General features: G+C 35.3%; 1 protein-coding gene across 8 annotated transcripts in view; it reads left to right on the plus strand.

Moving 5' to 3' along the window:
- Positions 1 to 25,940, plus strand: part of TBC1D19 (TBC1 domain family member 19) — a 137,143-nt gene that overhangs the window by 106,210 nt on the left and 4,993 nt on the right. For 6 of the 8 annotated variants that reach the window (XM_087434155.1, XM_014786654.2, XM_087434153.1 and 3 more), the window contains 4 exons: positions 11,795 to 11,827; positions 15,573 to 15,682; positions 17,894 to 17,985; positions 24,573 to 24,694. In XM_087434155.1, the coding sequence (XP_087290281.1) occupies positions 11,795 to 11,827; positions 15,573 to 15,682; positions 17,894 to 17,985; positions 24,573 to 24,694 (357 nt within the window). The remainder of the gene's footprint in view (positions 1 to 11,794; positions 11,828 to 15,572; positions 15,683 to 17,893; positions 17,986 to 24,572; positions 24,695 to 25,940) is intronic. The other 2 variants (XM_087434156.1, XM_004418964.3) reach the window with 1 other exon arrangement.

A 25,940-nucleotide genomic window follows, 5' to 3' on the forward strand; every position in this document is an offset into this window, starting at 1 on the left:
TCCCCCTCTAGATTGCAAGCTTCTTGAAATTCAGGACCATATCATTCCTTTTTGTTCCCCTAGTTTCTAGCATATAGAAGGAGCTTAATGAGTATTTATTTGAACTAAATTAGAGGCTTTTTAATTTTAACATTTGTGTATAACCTTTGTTACATGTATCTCCCCAGAAATTTAATTATCTGATAACTTTTTGTATTTATCTAAGAATCAGAAAATAATAAAAAATAAAATTCCTCTAAAGAGCCAAAAGAGATGTCCATGGAGTCAAGTTCCTTCTCTTTATTCATAGGAGAGCTTTTCCAACTTAGTTTAGAACATATTAGCTTTTACTTAACACACATATCTGACAAACTTGGTTTACTGGTTTTTATGCCCCCCTGTAAAAATAGATGCATGGAAAGAGGCTGATAGAGACAGGAAAAGTGACTAACAACAAGTGAAAACCAGACACCTTACAAAGGAAATGAAAAAACTATAAAACAGCATATAAAAGCACTCTAGCAAATAAATGCAGGACCATTTTATGCAAAAGCCAGTAACCCTATACCCTTTAAAAAGGTATCACTGGGTTATAGCATATGATAATAATTTAAGACTTTTATAATGAGCTCAAGGCACCAAGAAAAAGGTATTGCTGTAATAATAATAGTAACAGTAGTCACAGCAGCAGCAGCTAACATTTTCTAAGTGGTACCGTATACCAGGCAGTGTGCTAAGTACATTACATGTATTAATTCATTTAATCCTTACAAGAACCTTCTGCGGCAGATACTAATATTATCCCTATTTATGGATAAAGAAGCTGGGGTGCAGAGTGTTAACTTGCCCAGCTGGTGAGTAGCAAAGCCAGGCTTTGAATACAAGCCCTTTGACCTCAGAAGCAATATTCTTAATCACCATGCCCTCCTGCCTCAGGAAATGTTACTGAGTTCATAATAGTGTCTTTTAGAAGAAAAGAAAGTGGTTAACATATTGAAAAAGTAAAAGATGTATATAATAGGCCCTAGAAAGATTTTCATCCAGAATAAAAATACTTTAGTGCTTAATGGGGTAAACCCACAGCTGTTCATAGACTTAATTCTTCAGAATCATTTCTTCTCTCAGGTGGTTTTAGAACCGTACCAGAATCAGGGAGGACTCTCTTCTCTGCACAATGAGTGAATCTGAAGTTGCAGAACAAGAGAGACAAAGACCAGTCAGTTTGCTCTCTCTTTATTCTTTACTCAAGGCAATACTAAGCAACATTTTTATGTTACTCGCCTTGTTTTTCAACCTCTGCCAAAGAAAGGATTACTCTGAAATCTCAAGGACACCTCTACCACCACCACCACCAAAACTGGCCTGGCTTTCTCGGTCTCAGGGGCCCACACAGAGAGGTTTGCCTGCAGCTCGCTGACTGACTTGCTGTTCCTGACCGGGCAGGTGCTTTCAAGGGGGCAGAGGTTTGCTCGCTCATCACCCCCCTGACCTGTGATCACCTTTCCTAGGATGGAAATGACAGGTGATAGTGGCATCGGACGTTACTTTCTCACCTCATTTGAGGCCTTGTCAATGGACAGACTTTCTCTAGTAGATGCATTTAACAACTGCTAAGCAAAATTGCTGAGCTGACAGAAACTCCTCACAGGAATTTTATAAGCTTTTCTTGTTTTTATTCTTTTTTCCAACATGTATAACGTGTCTTTATTTATTCATTTAATAAATGCTTATTTAGCCTGGCTCTGGCTCCCTCTTCTAGGTGGTGATCTGCAGGAAACAACACAGATAAAGTACCTGCTGCCAGGGAGCTTACACGCTAGTGAGGGAGATGTACAATGAACAAGTAAATAGATAGCTAATGAAAATAATTTCAGAGAGTGATGAAGTGAACAATGAAAGGGAACAGAAATTGACAGTAGGTGGGGGGGGGGAGGGCATGGCTGTTTTAGATAAGGTGGTCAGGAAAGGTGCCTCTGAGGAGGTAGAATATGAACGGAGACCAGGATATGCAGAGGGAGCCATGCAAAGAACTAGGAGAAGAGCATTCCAGAGGGAATACACAGCGTGTTTAAAGGCCTAAGGCAGGAACATCCTTGATGGTTTGAAGAACAGCAAGATAGCCAGTGTGACTGGTGACAGTGAGCAAAACATAAACTGGTACAAGATGAGGTAGGAGAGGTAGACAGGGACCAGGTCAGGTAGGGAGACAATTGATTTAAAGTCTTGTCTAGTAAGTCCAATATCTGGGCTTCCTCAGGGACAGTTTCTATTAATTTCTTATTTTCCTATGAATGGGCTATACTTCCTTATTTCTTTGCATGCCTAGTAATGTTTTTTGGCGATAACTGGATAGCCTGAATATTATAATCTGGTAACACTGGAAATCAGATTCTCTTCCCTCCCCAGAATTGGTTGTTGTTGCTTCTTTTGGGTTGTAGTTGTTTGTTTAGTGACTTTCTAAACTATTTTTGTAAAGATCATGTTCATTGTATTGAGTGCCCGCTGGAGTCTCTGTTCCATTAGCTTAGTGATTGTGATCACTAAGCATAGCTTAGTGATTCCATTAGCTAGTGACTTGACAGAGATTTCCTTAAATGTCTGAAACTAAAAAAAAAGAAAAAAAAAAAAATTCTCCCAGGCCATTTACAGCTCTACCTTAGCCTTCGCTTCCTGCTTGCATAGAGCCCAGAAGTCAGGCAGAAGTGAAAGCTTAAGGTCTTCTCAGGTCTTTTCTAGATTCCCCTGAATACACAGGAGCTTTTCAAAGCTTTTATCCCTTCATGTATCTCCCTCCCCAGCTTCTTCCTGTGTAGGCTTTTCAATCTGTCTACTGCTTGCCCCATCTGTTATCCCTTGCTGCCCCAGGTGGCTAAGGCTAGTATATTTGCATGTAAATGCTTTTGATAATTGCCTCCTGGCCCACGATTTCAGCCCAGTTCCTCAGGTAGCTACTAGATGGGTCAGGTAGCTACTAGATGGGTCAAAACACATAACTGAATTTTTTGATTCAAGATCCATATTGCCCCCTCTGGCACCGGAAAGCTGTACCAGGGATGCAGGCAGCTGCCTTCATAGCTGCCTCCAAGCTAGAGAGTAGAGGATGGTAGGCAGATAAATTAAAATACTACAATACTCTCCTTCCAAAATTCGGCAGCTTCTTTCTTCATTAAGCATTTCCTTGGTTGTTGTAAGTTTTTTATTAGATTCCAGAGTTCAAAAAAGTTGATTCTAAAAGTTCTAGCCAGGTTAACCATTACTTTAATGGAGAGACGGAGTTTTTGGAGTTCCCTGCTCCACTCTTCTCACTGATATCTCTCCTCCAATTCCTGATTAATATTTTTAAAAAATCATCCTGTCTACTGTGTGGAATAAAAGTGTCACTTGGATGTAAGCTCCAAGAGAACAAAGACCTTAATAGTTTTGATGATCAACATACCTAGCACCTAGAATCATGCACGGCATTAAGTCGCTCTTTAGTAAATATTACTGAATGAGTGAGGGAATGAATGTAGAAGAATATAGAGGAGCAAGAATAGAAACAAGGAGCTGAGACATAGGAAAAATACACATAGGTCTGACTGAGACAAAATAAACAAACATCATAATTTACTAATATCATTTGTTTCCTACAAGACAAGAGAAAATAATTAATTGCTAGTGAACATTAGGTAGAGGAGTTTCAGGACTTTAAAGCGGTGGCTCTCAACCCAGGGCAATTCCCCTCCACACCCTCAAGGAACATTTCAGAATGTCTGAAGACACTTTTGTTTGTCACAGCCAGTGGGGCAGGGGGGTACCACCAGTATCTCATGTTGCTAAACATCCTACAGTGTACAGTCTTACAACAAAGATTAGGAAAGGCTTTTGGAAGAAATAATGAAAATATCTCATTTGAAATCTGCTTGCAAGTGTCAGGTTGATAAATAGCAATGTGCTTTGTCATCTGTATTAATTAAATAAATTCAAAACATCTGATAATCCAAAATTAATTTGATGTGTAACGTTAGACATAAATCAAAAACCTAATTAAAATTTTATTTAAAGTATGTTTTTTAGATTGATATTTAAATATGGGTAGGTTCTGATGTTTTGGGAAGTTTTAACTACTGAAATAAAGTAACAAAATTATCTTCTGAAGTTCTAATTCAGAAACATAATGGAAATAGCTAGAAAACAATTTAATCATTGTCCTAATCCCTACTCTTACTGACCTGTAGGCTACATGTGGAATGAGAATAAACAGAGGAAATGATTATTTCAACAAACAAATTAAATAAACTGTATTAAGTAATCCCAAATGAAAGAGTGTAAAAATTTGCTTTCAACTGGAGTGATGTTGAAGTGAATCAGATGTGAGAGTTATGATACAACTATAAATGCTAAGTATTAATAGAGACTGTGAGGAAATGAAGGGAAAATATTTAGTAAGTGCAAAGCATGTTAATATTTGGGGTATTTTCTGAGTCATATTTACTATTTATATCTCCTCTAATTCAAGATTTATTCTTGTTGGTGATGTTTACCATTCTGAGCTATGTCAAAGGCCCATAAAATGACTGCTTTATAAAGTTATTCCTATTGAATAGAGTAAGCAGTTAATATTTTAGACTTTCTTCAGATGAATAAGGGAAAAGTAGGATCTTAAAATAATTACTCATAGCAGACTTGTAGGATTCTGAGGCCAGATAAGAGATGGTGTCCCAAGCATCCTGATCCCTATTAGAAGTATACTCTTGGATGATGGCCAGGTGGATGAAACTTGACCCTTAAAAGTGATGAGAGGCAAAGGAAAGGATTTTGAAAAACTGGCCAAGAACATGACAACTTCTGAGATCAAAGAAATGTTCTAGGTGATATGTGCCCTCGAGCATTAATGGATTCTTCACTGCTTCTTATGCATCCTACTTTTGCTTGCCAGAATCTGACTTTGTCCCTCTTCAGCAGAGCAGACTGGGTACCATTTTTTGGAGTCTTAAGTTGTGGCTAATCTTAATTAAGCTGAAATGAACCCTTATCTAATACTGACGGAAAAGATTTTCTTACGTTTAAGCTGATACTTAAGTGTGCTACTCTCCCATCTGAGAGCATAAAATAGCTACAGTTATTGAGCATCTCCTGTGTCCTAAACACTATACTCGTGCAATTTAAATATTTTAACTCATTGGTGCTTTAGTACAACCCAGTGAAGTTGGTCTTATTTATCTCCATTTTAAGAAATGAAAATAGAGACTCAGAGAGTATTGGTAACTTGCCCGGAGTCACACACAATTTGAATTCATGTCTCTGTGACTTCGTCGGCCATTTTTAATTTCAACATTGTGTTATTGAGAGCCTGCTGTCCTATATGTTAATTACATATTCATAAATGAATCTTTAATATTTTATTTATAAGCCTTGATTATATTTATAAATGTTCACACTTCCATCATTAACAACATACATTGAGCATCTCGCTTGTGGAAGATACTGTGCTGGATGCTGAGGATAATGCACAGTGTGAATCGTGGCTTTGCCTCCAATAGCTTATAACCTAGCTGCTTACAGAGCAGCTCAAGATTTCAGAACTTGAGGGAAATGTAGTGAAAGTGTGATTAACCACAAGTCATCTTAATACCTGCATCCCTTTTTGCTGCTTGGCTGTTCACTAATTCACTCACTATAAGCTTCCTCATTAAAAATGCCTTGTCCTGACTAAAGTATTCCTACATTGAGCAGATCCTTAATAAATATTTATAGAAGATGAAAATAATAGTAGTAAGGTCTTCATTTCTGACTACCTTAGGCTGCTTGTTCAGATGTTTCTGCAGCAGCTTAACAGAGGAAGGAAAACATGTTTTTACAGTAAGAATATAGGGGTTTTGTGTAATAGCAATCTGCTTTGAGGTTTAGTATTTAGAAAGATATAATATGTGCTTATACTACTGTAAGGCATTAAAATATGCCTTCTATTTATTAACTTGTTTTTCTCTCTCAGTTTTTCTTTCACATGTCAACATGATTATTGTAGAAAATTTAGAAAAGACAGATTTTTTCATTATTTGTTAAAAGTCTGTAATCAGTAAAGGAAATAAAATGAAGCAGCAATTAGGGTAGGTAGAAAAAGATGGGTATTCACAGGAAGAAAAAGAGATTCAACCAAAGATATAAACAGAGAGAGAAACTTGAAGAAGAAAAACGGTCTTTGGGCCCTCCTTCTAAGTGCTTCATGGGACTAGACCTGGTGGCTGTAGTGTCATTGGGAATATTGACTTTCAATGTGAATCTAATCTGGTTTTGAATTTTTTTCATTTCTAGACAGCAAAAGACCTTTAAGTTGGTAAAGAATCTTACCATTGGAAGATCCTCATATGTCCAGTTTTCTTCATGTCTCACAATTTTTTTCTATATTTGCTCTAGATATAATTGTTAAACATAGAATTTTATAGTTAGATGATAGTTCAGAGACAATTTTTGTCCCTTTGCCTGACGAGCAACTACTGACGCTCAGGAGATTCAATGACTTTCCTAAGGTTACCCAGCTGGTTTGTGGTAAGCCCATAATGGAATCTAGTCTCCTGACTAGAGCCCAATACTTCTCTTGCTGCTTCTCTATTCACCATATACTCATCCATCCACCATTCATTCATTCAGCAAATGTGTATTCATCATCAGCTATGTTCATGGCATCATGAAATGCATACAAAGATGAATAAAACACATTTCCTAACTTCTGGAGCAGTCTGATAAACTGCTAATTATAACATAAAATATAGTGATGGAAATATGAACAAAATGCCACGAAAACGCAGAAAAATGAGCTTTTAATTATGATTAAGAGATCAGGATATGTTTCTCTAAGGTTATACCTGACCTTAGTAAGGTTTTGATAGGCTGAGTAGAAAACAAAAAAGCATTTCAGGATACAAAATTATCAAGTTCAAAGGTGCCAAAGCATTGAAAGTGCGTATGAGTTCTGGTGATGGTAAGTAATTTAGTATGGCTGTACCACAGTTGGTACAGAGTCAGGATAGTGTGACAAGGGGGAGACAGATATCCCTCAGATTGCCATCGTGAATGGTTGAGACCAGTCCAAAGGTTTTGAGTTTCACTCTGTAGACACTTAGGCTATATTGCAAGGCTAGAATGTGAATTCCATAAATATGGGGAAAATGTCATATTCATTTTAATATCTCCAAAGGCTACAGAGTAGGCGTTTAAATACTGGTTAATTGGATGAATAGGAGCTCAACAAATAAATATTTGGTGGATGGGTGAATGGTCGGTGGAAAACCTTCGATAGATATAGAGGTCTTTTTCATGGTCTCATCAACATTTTTAAAAGATATCCTGAACCATTACAAAAGTTGGTTGGAGGGCTGACAGTTTGGGGGAACGGTTACCAATTGGAAGGCTTTTGCAGGGCCATAGGTGAGAGTTCATCAGAGCCTGAATTCAGACCCTGGCAGTCGGAAGAAAATGAATGGTTGAAAATGGTAGACGTAGATTCTCTAGGGCTTTGTATAGTCATTCCACAAACATTTAATGGGTACCTATTATATTCTGGGCACTGTGCTTGCCTTTGGGGATAGAGATAAATAAGGAATAGTTTCTATACTCAAGAGATTTATTCTATTGGAAAAGAGAAAACAAAAAATGATTCCAATACAGTGTGATAAGAGAAGCATTGCGTACAGCCCTTGTCCTAAGCCCTAGAGGCTGAAGAAGTAGCAATCAGTTTGTCCGGATTAGAGTTGTGCTTGTGAGACAGAGAAGAGAAATGAAGCTGGTGACATTAGATTTTGGCCAAATCATGAAGAGTTAAGTACCGTTTATCCTAAAGGGATAGGAAAGGAATACAATCGCATTTAGGAATAAGGGCTGAGGAATAACTAGAAAGCAAAGATGACTGAAAGCCTTCTTCCCTGAAGACTAAGGCAATGAGGAGTCATTTGCAGAAAAAGAGAGTCCAGAAGGAGGCGCAGGGTACTGGGCTTTTACTGTTTGATTTACGGGTTAATAAAGAGCATACTGGTAGAAAAAGAGAGAAAATAAGTATGACCAAATCTTGGAAAGTAGCTATATTTCAGGAGTGGGCAGAGGAGAGAACTAGCCAAAAACACAACAAAACAAAAAACTGAGCAGCAGAAGTTTCTGAGAGGCAAGGAGCCTGATCCACATAGTGTCATCAGTGCCTAGCAGGCTCAAGTTTGAGAAGACTTTCAGTTGCTTGGGGCCAGGACACATACAGAGAGGAGACCCCTGGATTTAGAAATCAGAGAAGTTGAAGTCATAGGAATGGAATCCAGTTTACAAGGAGCTGAGGATATATAATGAGGAAGTAAAGGAAGTTAATTTAGATGGTTTTCGAAGAATTAAGCTTGTCTTCAAGAGAAGGAGAGAGATTAGAGGTTTGTTTGATGGGAAAGTAAGGTTCAGGGAAGAAAATGGACTTCTCCTCCTCCTTCTCCTTTTCTTCTCCTCCTCCTCCTTTTCTTCTCCTCCTCCTCCTTTTCCTTCTGCTCCTGCTCTCTCCTCCCCTACTCTCTTCCTCCTGTCTCCTCCTCCTCTCTCCTTCTTCCTTCTTCTTTGTCTTCTTCTTCTTCATTGTCTTTGTCTTCATCTTCTTCATTATCTTCTTGTTCTTCTTCCTCATCTTCTTCGTCTTTGTCTTCTTCGTCTTCATTGTCGTCGCCTTCCTCGTCTTCGTCGTCGTCTTCTTTTTCATCTTCATCATCTTCTTCATCTTTATCGTCATCTTCATCTTCTTTGCTGTCTTCATCATCGTCTTCTTCTTCTTATTCTCATTTATAATATCCTTGGCTAAAAGGTTACAGTGAAGTAGGAGAGACTAAAGATAGGAGTACCTTGATAGACCCTACACACTCCTTGCCTCTGCTTCTCCCTTAGTAGGAGTGAAGAGCAGATGCCACCACTATCCACCTTAAGATCAACTAACCTCAGTAAACTTATCCCTGTTTATGGCAATCACCAGACAAAGGCCAGGGCTTCCATGTCACCCCTGATCCAGTGGCCCTCGCCTCCATGGCTTCAGTGGCTCTTTTATCAGTAAGGCCTTCCCCCCTCCTGAGGCCTTGTCCTCTCTATCCCTTTTCCCTCCATTATTTGTCTTCATAGCACTTATTGCTAATTGACATATATTCACTTATTTTATCATGACTTTTCTGTCCTTAATGAAAAGTAAGCTCCAGTTCTTAGAACAGTGTCTGGCACGTGGTAGAGGCTCAATACATATTTATTGAATGATGCACATGAAGGGGGAGGAGGAGAGAATTGATGGGGCAGGACTCCAAAGCAGAGGTTGGGAAACTTTTTCTATAAAGGACCAGAGGGTAAATAGTTTAAATTTTGCTGGCCACAAACAATCTCTGTCACATATTCTTCTTTGTTGTTTTCTTAAATAATCCTTTAAAAATGTAAAAGCTATTCTTAGATCACAAGCTGCACAAAAACAAGCTATAGACCTGACCATAGCTTGTCAGCTGCTGTAAAAGAAGGTCAAAGAAACAAGATTAAGAGCACAGGTGAAGATGTTAGCTCTGAAAAAGAAAAAGGAAACATCTTCCTCTGAAGACCACCCTAAAGAGAAATGAGAAGAACATTTGAGGTAAAGAACAGACAAGTGAGAGAGTTCGTGTCAGTGGCATCAGCCTCCTAGTGAGGAGGGAAGTGAGTTCTATAATTGAGTGTTAAACACTTGAAGAGTCAGAAAGTTTTGTAAGAACAGGGTGATAATGAAATAGAATTGAAAAAGCAAATTGATAAGGAACACAGGATTCAGTCAAAGTTGGACAACATGAATCTATGGTGTGTTCTAGAAGACTAGGGAAAAATGAGAAAAGGTAAATCCTGAGAATTATAGCTTGTGAAGCTTAAAAGTGATGCTGCACAAAATTCTAAAGATGGTTGGCCTGTCATACTAGTTCAGGATAATATTGGATTTTCCTCATACTCCTTTTTGATAAAATTACTTCTGGAAACAACAAAGAAAGATGAGCTAATTTGTGAATGATAACATCAATAATTAACTTTTATTAAGGGCCTAAGCTATTTATTAATGGCTAAGCTACAGCCATGATCTCATTTAATTATATTATGTAGGTTCTAGCATTATCTCTGATTTACAGATGAGGAAACTGAAGCTTAGCGAAGTTACGAAACTGACCTAAAGGCACACAAAGTTCTTAAGTGACAGAACTAGATAAACTCAATCAAGTCTGTCTGACACCCAGTCTGTGTTCTTAACTTACCACAATAGGGTGCTGATTAAGGAATTGCTATCAGTATGGAAGGAGGTCTCTAATGACAAGTCCTGGCCTCAGTCTGTCTTGTTCAGCATTTTTATAATGCTTTAGAGGAGGACGTAGATAGTGTACTTACCAAATTTTCCAGTAATGTGGAACCAGGAAGAATAGGGAATACATTAGATAACAGAATAAGAATATAGGATTATCTCAATTTGGAACAGTTCGCCAAAGAAGAATTGTAACAGAGACGAGAATACAATCCTTTACTTAGGTCAGAAACAACTGCACAAGTGCACTGTGTCTTAGCTGTGGAGTGTGTAGGGAGCAAAAATGCTTAAAGGTTTTAGTCACCTCACCTTAAGAACTGTGGTGAACTACAGCTTGTCCAGAGGAAAATAAAATAGGGAAGCTATTCAGGACCACTTCATCTGAGGAACCATTAAAGAAACTCATCGAGTCTTAGAGAAAAAAAACCTGGTGGTGATGGGGGTGGGGAAGAAAAGAATGTCTTCAAATATTTCTGACAGTTTTCATAGAAGATAAGTGAGACTTGTTTTATGTGACTTTTGTGGTCTGAACTAGGAATAATAAGTGAGGATTATAGGGAGCTAGAGTTTGACTCAGTATGAGAATTAACTTCCCCCAAATTAAACTTGTTCAAAATTGTAATTGGTGGCATTGAGAATTAATGTGTCCCCTATTGCATCATTTATTAGAACTTACTCTAGGTGACCTCTAAAGTCCCTACCAACACTAAGAGGTTTTGCCTCTGAACATGTCAGATGAATAAAGCATTTTTATACTATTTTTCAAAAAAGTAAACTTCTCAACTTTCTTCTGTACTGTGTTTGCAACCTGATTTAGTACAGTGTTAGATATATGGTGGTGTGTATATTACAGAACTTCTGTTTTGAACCTAAGCTGTACAAATTCTGATTTTTCACTTAGAATGTGACAAGATGTTTAGCACACCTATTTAGGCTTTGAATATTTCTTTGAAATGGATGTCTATTTTACTTGTGTATAATTCTTGCCAAAGATTATGCTGAATTTATATACCATATTCCTGCCAATAATTTTTCTAAACAAGATCCTATGATATAATTTTTGGTAAGTTTATAAAGGAATCCATCTATGCTAGAGGTGCCTTGAAATGCCCACTTATCTGTTAACATATTGGATTCTAATATACAGGATGAAGTTGTTTCAGGAAGGACATAATCTATTGGCTTTCTGAGACCATTGTAATTAGTTCTTAAACTTAGTTCTGTGACTCTCTTGTTCTGTATTTGTCCTGTTTTTGTAACATATAATCGAAGTTTTAATTATTCAACCTTATTATCAATAAAAAGTTAACTAGACATATATTGAAAATCTCTTGTTTGCTTTTCTAAAGGTATTAAAAAGCATATCTTTTTGGTGGTTACCATCACTAAGTCCTTCTGACATTCATGAACAAAGTTGAAGCAAAAATAGGAAACTTTTCTATTTTTTGGTTTTAATCCTCTAAAGTTTACCTAATAATTCAGTAGGTATACTAATTGAAAAGAAATAATTTTTTATTTTTCTAGGTGTAATCCCTTTTCACGGATTTTCAATGTATGGTAAGTTGGGCTTTAAAATATTCTGTTTTTATTACACTTTAGAAAATTAAACATGAAGATCACACTTTATATCACATGACGCACACACTTAACAAGTTATTGTGAACATTTTTAGATGTTGAGTTTAATATTTGTTTATATGTCCAATTAAAATAATGTTTAAATAAAGGGTCATCATAATTGCTCAAATGATAATTGCTTGACAAATTAGAATTAGAACGTACTGTGAAAGTGGTTCTGTGGTTTACCATTTTCTAATCCAATGAAAACTAGAGATATATGTTAATATTTACTTCTAATAGGTATAAAATGAGATTGCTTAAGTTCTTGAACTAAGTCTCATAAATTTTTTTTTCTTTGGTGAGGAAGATTAGCCCTGAGCTAACCTCCGTTGCCAATCCTCCTCTTTTTCCTGAGGAAGATTGGCCCTGGGCTAACAACCGTGCCCATCTTCCTCCACTTTATATGTGGGATGCCGCCACAGCATGGCTTGACAAGCGGTGCATAGGTCCGCACCTGGGAACCCACGAACCCAGGGCTGCTAAAGCAGAGTGTGCGAACCCAACTGCTATGCCACCGGGCCGGCCCCCTCTCATAAATCGTTTTAAAAAATAATATGTCAGAAAGAATGCAAAGGGAGGGACAACACAAGTTTGAGTTTATGATTTCTCTGGACTACTGGTATGCACAGCAACAATTACATTGAAGCGTTCAGTCATGCTGAGGTACATGTGAAAAATGCATGTGCAGGCTTGAGAGCCCTGAGTGCCTTTCTGGCCTCATGTGTCATTGAATGAGGAACTGCAAGAAGCTTAATGAAGATTAGCAAGAGGAATAATGCTCTACACCTTAATGCCACTTAATTTTTAAATTTTCACACATAACATATGAACTTGTTGAAGTTTGTTGTCCCCAATATTGCTACCTACCCCCCCCACCTTTAGACTAAACAGAAATACTTTAATGTTTTACTTTAAATAAAGTAAAACAAATTAGCAATAAATTAACACTTTTCTTTGTAAAAATCCCCTCAGTGTTCAACATCAGACAGTCATGATGAATGACATAATAAAAAACTTTTAAAACTAGCATACAATGAAAAGGATTCAAAGTACCTAGGAACTTTGCGCTAGGCTGCCCTTGATGGTGTTGGTCACGGGCTTGAATGATCAGGCACTCTGCTTTATTCTCTTGAGCAACCAAAATTTCGTAACGTGATACATACTGTTATAGTAACCTTCCAGCATATTTCTCTTTTATAAATATGTGAGGAATTTAAAATGGAAAACCTAAAAAAGTTATAAAGATATATATATAAAAGAATATAAATTTTTACCTCTAATAATAAAAATGTTAGCCCTTTTATCCTTCTATTTTAGTATTCCAACTGCAAGAATTTTTCAAGTAAACAGTTTTTAAAAGGTGAAGTGAGTGATTTGGAGGACAATTGATGTCATGCAAGTTTAAATATTTTAACAAATCTCAGGGTACAAAATACATCATTGACTCCTGCCTGTTCACATTTCTGGTTGTTTAAATAGGCTAAGGTTTATACACCCAAGGGGAAAATGTTCACTGAGGAAGTAGATGATGCAAAATGTTTGATATAGAGTTTATTATACTATCTTAGAAAAATATGATAAGCATCCACAAATACTTCAGCAGCAACCACTTATTTAGAACCAGTGTACTAGAATAATCATAAATCATCCCCGAGGAACTCTAGTTAGTACTTTGCCATTTCAGTTTTAGTTACTTTATTTCTTTAAAATTATAATACTTACCTCTTTTAAAAATCAGTTCAAAACGTTTCTCTAATTTAAACTAGCCTGTCCCTCCCACTTATGCAGATTAATGAAATTTTATTGTAGGTGTGGTATATTATGATTTCGTAAATAAATTTCTATAGTATAGTTAAAAAGATAATGAGCGAATTCATTTTTATGAAAAAGCCAAATAGGCAAAGATGCTTAAAGTAGAAAAAAAAGTCATGTAGGATATTTTTTTACATATTATATATAATGGACTAAAGGATTTCCATTTCATAGCTATATAAGAGAACTCAACATAAACAGTTGTGCTATCTTGAATAATGAATGATTATAAAGTTTTTTGTATGATGTATGTTTGTAGAAAAGTGCTGATTTTAAAATTCTCCTTTTTATTCATTCACTGGAAATGGTCATTAATGATTACTGAACCCATAAAATCTTTAGATTCAGATCATAGGTTTTTACATATCAATAACTTAAAAAATTAGAAGAAAAAATATACATCATTAAAAAAAGTAAATAAATTCCAAACCTTCACTTTGAATCTATAATAATACCATAATTTGTGCCACATTGCTTTTTATTAGGTTGTTGCGATTAGAACATGAGTTAATCTTTTTAAATATATAGAATACCTTAATTTGGGCTATTTTAATAAGTAGTAATTTATTTTGATAGGAAAATAAGTTTTTAAAATTAGTTTTGAAGTGGAAGGGCATGCCTGTCAGTTTTTAAACATATATATAATATACATTTTTCTCTACATATAAAAGTAATTTTTTGTGTATATTTAGATACGTACCCCTCTAAAATTGATTTGTCTCTCTTTTGCCCTTCAGAAAAAGTGAAATTTCTCACTTGCAATGCTAGTTTTTGATGATTTATTCATCAGTAATGCCATGCACCACCATTTATCTCAGATAATTGAATTTTTGTAAGAGTTTAAAATTTTCTCTCATTTTTCCTTTGTCAAAAAGTGAGCTTGAGTTGTCTCATTAGTTTCCCAGCTTACTTAATGCCTACTGCCCTCAGGGCATTACTGATGGATTATAGAGCCTGAGAACTTCTTAACCTGTCCAATTTATATTGTAGTTAAAATTACCCAATAAGTCATTTTCATTAAAATTAATACTTAGGTAATGCAGTTTTATGTCTCTGCATTATGAATGTGTTTATGCTGCCTAAAACTCTTGAGGCTTTAAAGATGAAAAGCATGACGATGTTTGTCAGTGCAGAATGATCACACTGTCCGGTCAGCATCTGAGACCAGGACTTTCTGACGTTCAGCTGTGGGATCTCTGGTTGAGTTGACCCACCTGTGCTCAATTGCCAAGAACTGGGTGCAAAAGAAAACTTAAATCAACAATTATTAGAGAAATAAATCCCTCTGCCTGAGTTGTCAGTGAAAACTGTCTTGATACATATTGATATGCCAATATGGACCAACAGTCTAAATTGTTATTCAGAATTTTTATTTGGAAATTAAGTTAGCTGCAGACCCTATGATTCTAAAAGCTAGTCATAAATTATCTGATAGTTTACTTACAAAAATTAAAAATTTTGAAAAGTGGCCTGGATCCTTTGTGGAACAAAGTAAAAATGAATTGCCTGATCACCACTTTCTTACTACTTCAATTTTTTAAAAAAGAGGCTTGACTTCATGTAGTTTTTAAAATTTACTTTGAATTCTTAATATCCCTATGTAATTCCATTGTGTCGTTCTTATTCTCCTGGTAAGATGGGATTATAATAGTTTATAATTTACTTCTTTCTTTATAATTTTTAATGACTGAATTTTTTACATGTGCATAATTCCCTTTTAACCATGAAAAAACAATATGTATATGATTTTAAATTTGTCTATGAATGATTATTACTATACAATACTGATTTATTCTTTCGTGTTTCATAAACTTGTTTTTAAAATTTTAGTAGTTCTGCAATATTATAAATTATTCTTTTTATTCTTTCAGTTGCACCACTTTGTTTTCTATACCACGAACCTTCCAAATTGTATCAGATATTCCGTGAGATGTATGTGCGTTTTTTCTTCAGACTCCATTCCATCTCTTCTCATCCTTCTGTAAGTTCGTAAAAAATTGGATCAAATCAGGCTCTAATCTGTTCTCTCTTTCCTTAGTAAGTAGTCTCCTACTCAAGCAACAAATTTTAATTTGTAATGTCAAGCAACATATTTCTGTAGAATAAATGAGAGAGAGAAAGAAATTGATATTTAAATATTTTTGGTAATAATTTGAGTGGAAAAAGTCCTTTATCAGTTGCATTTAAATTATCTTTTATGTGTTAAAAGAAAAAACATAGAAATGTCTGTATTATTCTCTTCAACAAAGAGGGCTACCTTCTTTGAAAGCTGATTTCCTTGTCTATGAAATGAGGTTGATAAGATGTTTCTGTAGTGCTGCAGAGAGATCTGCGAAGCACCTGGGTAGTGGTACTTGGCTCATGGCAGGTGTTCAGTAAATAAATGGCTGCTATTCTTGTTGTTGTTGTTATGATTATCATTATCATCATCTCTTCTTTATTAATGAAAATCAAACATTTATTTATCAATTATTTTTCAATTTCCTATTTGGCTAATTATCAGTTATCATACTAGGTATTTTCTTTTATTCAATTGATAGCTCCTTTGGCCTCAGTATGAAAGTCAAGGAGAAGCATATTGGGAGTTGAACATTTTTATCTGTGTTATTTTGGCTTTATCATATCTTTTGTTTTTTCCCCCATAAGCCTGATTAAAAGCAGTGTTTATTTTATTTCAGTTATACTTTTTCTGCCTTTGGGCCTGCTTTGGGCTACTTGTGGGTAACGTGACTGACTCTCCAGAAGAAACATTAAATTGGAATGTGTCAGGGCTACCAAATTTCCCCAAAGAACAGACTCTGTCACTGCTACTAAACTAAATAGCTGTTCTTTATCTTTCTAGTTTAGTCCTATGTATTCCTATTCCGCCTTCTTGTGTCTCCAATTTTGCTCTCATATATTGCTAGTGAAAACTGGCAAATAACAGAATTCCAGGATGTCACAGATGAACAAATGAGGCACCACCAATTACCTTGGGTTTCTTCTCTCTGAGACAACTTAATGTAGTGCTTCTCTTACATTAGTGTTTAATCTAGGATAATCAGAAATATATTAATAATTCTCTTTTCTAAGGCCTCATTCGTAGCATCAGATTTCTTACTCTCGTATTCTGTCCCGTTGTATGCTTCGGAGTTTAAAAAATATTTTTTTTAACTGGTTGCCTAATATACACCCATGATGTCTTCCCTGTGCAGATCACTGAAGCTTGACCCTGACAGCTCTGGATTTTCCTTCTCTAGCTCCCTGTGGACCCTGAGGTGTCTTTTTTCAATTGGTTGATTGGGCCAGCCTGCCTCTGTCCTTTCTTTATTCAATGGAATCAAGACTCATAGGCCATCATCTCCTTTTCTGGCTTGCAGCCAGACTAACTATTTGGAACCATGACAGCCTTTTTTCTTTAGAAACTCAAAAAGAGGATTAAAACTTCCTTACAAAGATCAACCCTGAGGAATGCTGAGCTGCAAGAAAGACTTTATTCAGAGTTGTTAAGTAATAAACACACTTGAAAAACCATCTGCTTAAATCGGTTACTTCTTGTGCTCTACAAATAATGACCTTTTAAAAAAGTAGATTTTAGTAAAAAAAAATATATATATATCTTTATACTAAGTAAACAAACATTCTTGTTTGATAACTTCCTAAGGCAAATTTCAAGTCGTCAGCAGTCAGTCTTTCCCTGGGGATGGTTTTCAAAGACAGAGTGAAAAAAGCAGGAAATATTTTCCCTGATGGGTGAGGCAGCTGAAAGGGAAGGGACATATGGAGGAGAAAGTAAAGGGTGTGGTGACAGCACCAGAGAAATACTGGAAACTGGAATGCATCCAGAAAAAACGAATTTTGCTGGGCCTACGTGATAATATGTGGCTTCCAATGTAGCAGGTTTTCTAGAAAATGATGTTTTCCTTGGACTCCCTGAATATTACATACCAGGTTATGTGGGGGGCCTATTGTATTAAAAAAGGAAGCTCGTTAGCATATCTATGAGGGTAGGTATCCATAAAGAGGGATAAAATTTATCTTTAAACACAGCGTTAGAGATCATTAGTGCATTTCCTGTTTTTGACTCTTAAACAATATAAAAAATATTTATGTTGATAATCTTTGTCTCATTTCTATTTGAATAATTTGTTGGCACAGTTAATTTTTAAATACTAAAATATGTATTTCTCTTGTGATTTATTATTGTATCCAGGGTATTGTGTCACTCTGTTTGCTGTTTGAAACTCTTCTTCAAACTTATCTCCCCCAACTCTTTTATCACCTACGAGAAATTGGGGCTCAACCGTGAGTATTTTTCTCTCCTAATTGAAGAATAGGTTGTTTGACATCAGAAGGCTCTTTTTCATCATCGTAAAACACTTGCAAAGACGCAGTAATTCTTCAGAGAAATTAAACTAACAACTTCCCCACTAAAGCAATAATTATCAAGTAGTAAATTTTAACTCTACATTGTGCCAAAAATTCTTGGAAGAATTACCAAAATCCTAATAAATTCCTTTTTGCTAGGATTTTCATGGCTGGTACAAGAATCATCCAAATGAACTAATTTCTATTCATAATGAAAGGCGTTGGCCAAAACTGAGGCAAAAATTTGTGGAAACAAATGCTACCTGAGAAATGTGATAATATTACTAAAATTAAGTCAATTTAAGCTAAATTTATCAGAGAACAACTTATGAAAGCTATATAGGTTAAAATTTGCTGTCTTTTGTTAAACTAGATCAGTCACCTACCAATGGTTGTACACTGTGATTTTTCCTTTCAAAAGTTTGAATATTTGTTCATTTTTCTCAGTAAAAGGTATTGGAGAATATGTAGGATACCTCTGGATTTCAATATTATTGGTTCTCTTCTCTCTTGTTTAAATAACAGTGTCTGAGGTAACAGAAGTTTCCAAATGATTTATCGATGTTTTATTTCTGTCTTCCCTTCTGTAGAGGAGGAAGAAATTTTCCTCTACCCTCTACGTTCTTCTGGCTGCTCTAATAATTAAATTGACATGAGACAGATTAATAGGAGAAAATCAAATTTAATTAATTTTGTACGTATGGAAACCCCAGATACATGAGAGTGTCAGAAACCCCACATATATGAGAAGTTCAGAGACAGAAGGTAAAGTGAGGTATTTATGCCATCTTGAGCTAAGGAATGGGATAGGAGCCTGAGGCTTCAGAGGGGAGGAGGGTAATTCACCAACGATAAGAAAAGCAGATGTTCACTAATTAGAGGTTTGCCCTACCATACAGATAGGTAAAAAAATGTTATTTCTGGTAATTACTCTCCTTATAAGCAAGGCCCTTAATTTAAATTCCTCAAGGGAGAGGTAAAAGTTTCCTTTGAGCCCACAGGCTCTTGATTGCCTTCAGCCCAAAATATTCCACATGCCAAAGTGGCATGTTGGGGCAGCCTGTTCTAAATCCCTTCACAACAATTTTCTCCTATTGAGGAGGGCATATATGAAAGAAGCATTAACTCTTTGAGGCCACAAAAGGAGTTAATGGAAAATAGAACAGTTTAGTGTTTGTCTTCTCCACATTTGAAGCCAGAGCAGATGGATGGCTGGATGGATGAGTGGGTGAGTTTAAGAGCCAGACCCAGATTCAAATTCTATCTCCACTAAATTGTATACTCCTGGTAAAGTTATTTAATTTATCTAAGCCTCAATTTTTTTCTTTAAATCAAGATAATTCAATTTCCTCATCTGTAAAATCAAGAGAATTCCTACCTCATGGAGTTGTTTCAAGATTGAGTAATGTTATGTATGTTCTTTCTATAAAGCATCTTTGAATTTCAGACAACTTAGATCTTAGAAATGCCATTTATGAAACACCTCGTATCATCCATTGATAAAACTAAGCTGATACTCTTTCCTTTGTAGCCATTAAAAAGCAGCATTCTGTTAGATTAAGATTATAAAACAAGAATGTGGCAGAAGTATTTTATATTGCATACAAGTCTTTTTTTTCTTAAACATATAGTATTGAGCTTTCTTACTATTGTGAAATGAATATTTGAATATAACTAGGCTTTTCTTTACTAGGATGAAGACATTTAGCCAGACACTAAAATATTGATATTTTTTTCTAGCCTATTTATACACTTTAATCATTAAAAGGAACAAATTTATTTCAATGACTTATGATAAACATTAAAATTCTTATGTAAGAGAAAGTATAAAAATTTGATCGTCGAGCTACAAATTAATTTTCAAAAGGCTTTCATGAATCAAAGCTGATGCTGTTGGAAGATTTTTAATTTAGAGTTTAATTTCTTTAGTAAATATAGGACTATTCAGATTATCTCTTTCTTCTTGAGTAAGCTTTGATACTTTGTGCATTTTATCTGTTATATTTATGGACATAAAGTTACTCATAATATTCCCTACTTATTCTTAATTAACCTTTTAATAGCTATAGAATCAGAATGACATCACCTCTCTCCTTCCTGAGATTGATATTTGTATCTTCTCTCTCTTTTTTCTTGATTATTCTTACTAGAGACTAATTTTATTCTTGTTTGAAAGAACCAGCTTTCGGTTTCATTGATTTTCTCTATTGTTTTCCTGTTTTCAATTTCATTGATTTATGCCATTATATTTATTATTTCCTGTCTTATATTTGCTTTATGTTTATTTTGCTCTTGTCTTTCCACTTAAGTTGGAATTTAGATATTGACTTGAGACCTTTCTTTTTTCTAATATAATCAATAATGTTATAAATTGCCCTCAAAGCACCACTTTACCTCCACTCAATAAATTTTAATATGTTGTATTTTCATTTTCATTCAATTCAAAATGTTTCTTAGTTTCTCTTGTACCTTCCTCTTTGACCATGGGTTATGTAGAAATGTGTTGTTTAATTTCCAAATATTTGGAAAGATATATCTTTCTGTTATTGATTTCTATTTTAATTGTGTTGCAGTTAGACAACATGCTTCATAAGATTTCAATTCTTTTATTTTTTTTTTAATTTTTATTTATTTATTTATTTTTTCCCCCAAAGCCCCAGTAGATAGCTATATGTCATAGTTGCACAGCCTTCTAATTGCTGTATGTGGGATGCGGCCTCAGCATGGCCGGAGAAGCAGCGCGTCGGTGCGCGCCCAGGATCTGAACCTGGGCCGCCAGCAGCGGAGCACGCACACTTAACCACTAAGCCACGGGGCTGGCCCAAGATTTCAATTCTTTTAAATCTGTTGAGGTTTGTTATATGACTCAGAATATGATCTATCTTGGTAAATGTTTCATGTGCACTTGAAAAGAATTCATATTCTGCTAGTATTGGGCAGAATGTTCTATAAATGGCAATGAAATCAAGTTTGTTGATAATCTTCAAGCCCTCTATACACTTGTTAATTTTCTTTCTACTTTTGATTATTAAGAAAGAAATGTTAGAGTCTCCAATTATATTGTGAATTTGTCTATTTCTTCCTTTATTGCTATGTATATTTTTACCTCATGTATTTGAAGCTCTCTTTTTAGGAGAATTTATCTATCATTATGTAATGTCTTTATTCCTTTATTCCTATGTCTGATATAGTCATTCCAGCTTTCTTTTAATTACAATTTGCATACTGTATTCTTTTCTATCCTTTTACTTTTAATATATTGATTATCAATGTCTATTTTTCAAGTGACTTTCTTGTCAAAAATATAGTTGGGTCTTCCAGTGTGGTAGTTTGTCTTTTAATTGGTGTGTTTATTCCATTTACATTTAATGTAATTGATATTATTGGATTAAAGTAATACCAGTTGATATTATCTACTGTTTTGCTAGACATTTTCTTTTTGTTCCATGTGTTCTTTATTCCTTTTTCCCTCATTTCCTGCCTGCTTTTGAATTGAGTATTTCTTATTCCATTTTATCTCCACTATTGAATTATTATGGATCCTTTTCTACGTTGCAGACTGCCAACTTCTCATTGTATCCTCACATGGTGGAGAGCAGAGAGGAGAAACAAGCTCTCTTGTGACTCTTATAAGGGCACTAATCCCAATCATGGGGCCTCCACCCTCATAAATTCATCTAATTCTAATAACCTCCCAAAGGCCCCACCTCTTTGCTGTTACCATCACAGTGCGGTGGGGGGGCAGGTAGAGGTAGAGTTTCAACATATGAATTTGAGAGGGAGTGGGAGACACAAAAATTCAGTCTATAACAGTGACCTAGGGCTTACAATATATATCTTTAATCACATTCTACCTTCAAATAAACTCCAAGCCTAGATGGCTTCACTAGCAAATTCCACCAAACATTTCAGGAACAAATAACATCAATCTTTGTTTTTCTCTGGCTACTGTCAAGATCTTTGTCTTTAGTTCTCAGCAGTTTGGTTATGGTGTATCTGGGCATGGATTTCTTTGGGTTTATCCTATATTTGGGATTTGTTGAGCTTCTTAAATCTGTAAGGCTTATGTCTTTGCCAAATTTAGGAAATTTTCAACCATAATTATATTCAGTTATTATTATTATTATTATTATTATTTTTTTTTTTTTTGCACCACACTCATTTTCCTTTTCTTCTGGGATTCCAATGACACAAATGTTAAAATTCTTGGTCTTATCTCACGGGTCCCTGAAGCTCTGTTCTTTTTATTTTCAATCCTTTTTACTCTATGGTTCAGATTGGGCACTTTTTATTGATATATATTCAAATTCACTGGCTCTTTCCTTGGTCATTTTCATTTTGCTATTGAATACATCCAGTGAGGGTTTTGTTTTTGTTTTTTTTGTTGTTATTGTATCTTTGAGTGCTAAAGTTTTTGTTTGGTTCTTAACAAAACTCATAGAACTGTGCATTAATAAGGGTAAATTCTACTATACATAAATTACACCTCAATAAACTTTATTTCTAAGAAACTGATTCTGTGCTATATATGGGGGGGGCACAATGTGTGGTACTATTGTTTTAATAAGATTCTATGAGAGATCCAGTAAAATGAAATTAACTGTAGTTAATAATTTAGATTTAAAATTCCAATGAATTTTTTTAATTTAAAAAATACAGTGGCCAAAAGTTTCTTTGGCATCTACAAACAGATATTGTAAAACCAACCAAAAAGCTTAATTTGTCAATACTACTGCCAATATGTACTTTGTTATATTAGAACAATAGTTATCTAGTATTGAGTAATTTCTGAAACTTGGGGGTCTTTTTCAGTTTTAAGAGAATTAACAGATACCAGCAAAGGCAATCTCTGGGTCCCTTTTTCTCTTTTAAGAAAATAAATTAATCCAAAAAAAAATGAAAACATTAACTCAAAAAGATATATGCACCCTCATTTTCATTGCAGCATTATTTACAATAGCCAAGATATGGAAACAACCTAAGTGTCCATTGATGGATGAATGGATAAAGAAAATGTGATACACATGCACACACACACACACACACACACACACCCCCTCCAGAATATTATTGAGCCATAAAAAAGAATGAAATCTTGCCGCTTGTGACAACATGGATGGAACTTCAGGGCATTTTATGCCAAGTAGACTAAGTCAGGCAGAGAAGGACAAATACTGTATGATCTCACTTATAAGTGGAATCTAAAAAAAAGCAAACAAAATCAAACTCATAGATGATACAGAGAACAGATTGGTGATTGCCAGAGGCAGGGGGTGGGGAGGCCAGTCAAATCAATGAAATGGATGAAGGGAGTCAAATGGTAACAAACTTCCAGTTATAAAATAGATAAATCATGAGGCTGTAATGTACAGCATGGTGACTATAGTTTATAATACTGTATTGCATATTTGAAAGTTGCTAAGAGAATAAATCTTAAAAGTTCTCACCACAAGAAAAAAAAATTCTGTAGCTATGTATGGTGATGGATGTTAACTAGACTTACAGTGGTGATCATTTTACAATATATACAAATATTGAATCACTATATTGTTCACCTGAAGCTAATATAATGTTGTAAGTCAACTATAACTCAATTAAAAAATTTTAATAAAGGGAAAATAGCACAGATACTTATCTATGTAACACTATAACAGTTCCAGCAAAGAGTTTGGCAAGCACCTCTCGGAGTAGTCAAGTGATGTTTAGATGCTAATAGATAGTATGGAAATGTGAGAGACTAGTTTATATCTTGAGGCCCCAAAGCCAAAGAGTTTGTTTCTTCGTTCCAGAGATAAATTGTTATTGTAACATAACCTGCTTATACATAGTGGGATGTCATACCTCTTAGGATTTTTTTTTTTTTTGGCAAAATGGAATTCAGTTGAATATTCTGCTTGACCTTTCAGAGTTCTGATAACCTCCTCTTTAAAATGAAGGGTTTTGAAATCAGAAATCAGATGAAAATGAAAGTGAAATCAGAAATCTATTTCTAAGGTCCCTTATAGCTTTATAAGAAATATATAATTATATTACTACTTGTTATATTTCATTCATCTTATATAGCCATTTGACTGAAATGTAGAAATATAATTAATTGAATTGGAAAAATACGCAGCTATCAAGCACTCTTTCAAGTATTTTGAATAAAAATTCGAATGATCATGGCTTGCCTAGAACTACTAAGGCTATAAGATCACTTCATTGGTAGCTGATTAGTACACAGCCTGAAAAACAGAATGTAGAAGTGAGTTTTCTAAAGGCTGAACTACAACATAAAGGAGAGCCCAGCAGATATAATTCTTCTTCTTAATTCTTTGAGACCACTAATTTGAGAACTCATGGTTTCTCACCATTGTACTTTTGCAGCTTTTAAGAGAGTTCCTGAGTTTTAAATGCCCTGGTGATTTCTAAGACTCGCAAAGGAGTTACCTTAGCAATAGAATTGGTTGGGCTCTTCTGATATTGCCTTTTTGTGAGAAAAGATTCCAGTGGTAAAGTTTATTTTCTTTTTTCTTTGCTTACAGGCTTCGCATATCATTTAAATGGATGGTTCGAGCTTTCTCTGGATACTTAGCTACAGATCAACTCTTGCTTTTGTGGGATAGAATCCTAGGATACAACTCTCTGGAAATTCTTGCTGGTAAGAGTAAGTGCTTGTTTATAAAACACGTGCTGTTTCTGTAGTAAAGCCCCTTTCTTTTCTAATATTCACCATCTGTATTTGGAGTTCGAGTCTACAGTTATCTGTCATGTCTAATTCATGAACATTTAATAGATTTATCTGCCTTGGAAGACAAGTACTGAGGTTTTGCATTGTAGATACTTCTGTGTAAAGTCCTGACACCAGTCTATTCCTAGTCGTTCTTCTTGGCTCCCAGAAAAGCCCATTTTTCCTTCTCCCAACCCCCCGACCCCGCCTTTAAATTCATCCAGGGCTTACTATCTCTCGGCACCCGTGAGGTCTGTGCGGCGGAGTGTAGATATACTTCCATTCTACTCGGGACTCTTCTGACTCTCTTAGGGTTCTGTTCTGTGCCCTTCTCAACTATTACCTAAAATCCAAACTGAGACTGAGCCTCAGCATAGCGGAAATCTCAGCTCTTCTGGACTTCAGTTTATAATGGATTCAAAAGGTTTTTCTTTTTGCTAACAGTCTCTGAATCTTGCCCTGCTGGCTGAGTTTGCCCTCTTAGGAATTCTCTTGAGCCAAAAAATATTTCATCTTTTTCTCAGGAAGCCACAGGTTCATCTCTCATTCGTAATTAAACAGTTCTTACAACAGATGTACACACAAGGCAACTGTGTGATACCGCATAGGGTGAAGATTTCTTATTAATTATATTATTTGGCTTCTCTTGTGTAAAATAGACTCAGTTATTTTTATCATTGGGATTATTAGGAAATTCAAATAAATATTACAAGCTTTTCACAACAATGGATGGAGAACAGAAAAGTTGGCAGAGTGCTGGGTCCAACCATCTCCAGTTGTGTGATATTGAACAAGTTATTTAACCTGTGTGAGCCTTTGTTTCCTTGTCTGATATTGATGACACTGTAAAGACACCTCTCTTGGCAATTGTGGAAATAATGCTTAATTGAAGAAGACCCTTTTCTTGCAGAAGATTCTCTAAGTACCATATTACCATATTCTTGAATGCTGAGAGGTCTAGAGTAATTGGGTGGCATTTTGAAAAGGAAAATTAGAGTAATAATAAAGGGCCATGAAGATAAATGTTGCCCTTGGTGTAATTAAAGATATCACTTACTGATGTTTTTAACAATTCCTAGTATCCTTCTATCTCAATTGTTTTTAAAGCCCATACAAATAAGAGTTAGGAAAGAACGGTCTGCCTTCATCTCTTTTGGCTGAATGGCAGTGATACATACAATCT

Source organism: Ceratotherium simum, chromosome 8 (assembly GCF_057802395.1).
Source record: "Ceratotherium simum simum isolate JZ-2026a chromosome 8, ASM5780239v1, whole genome shotgun sequence".
NCBI classification, from domain to species: Eukaryota; Metazoa; Chordata; class Mammalia; order Perissodactyla; family Rhinocerotidae; genus Ceratotherium; species Ceratotherium simum.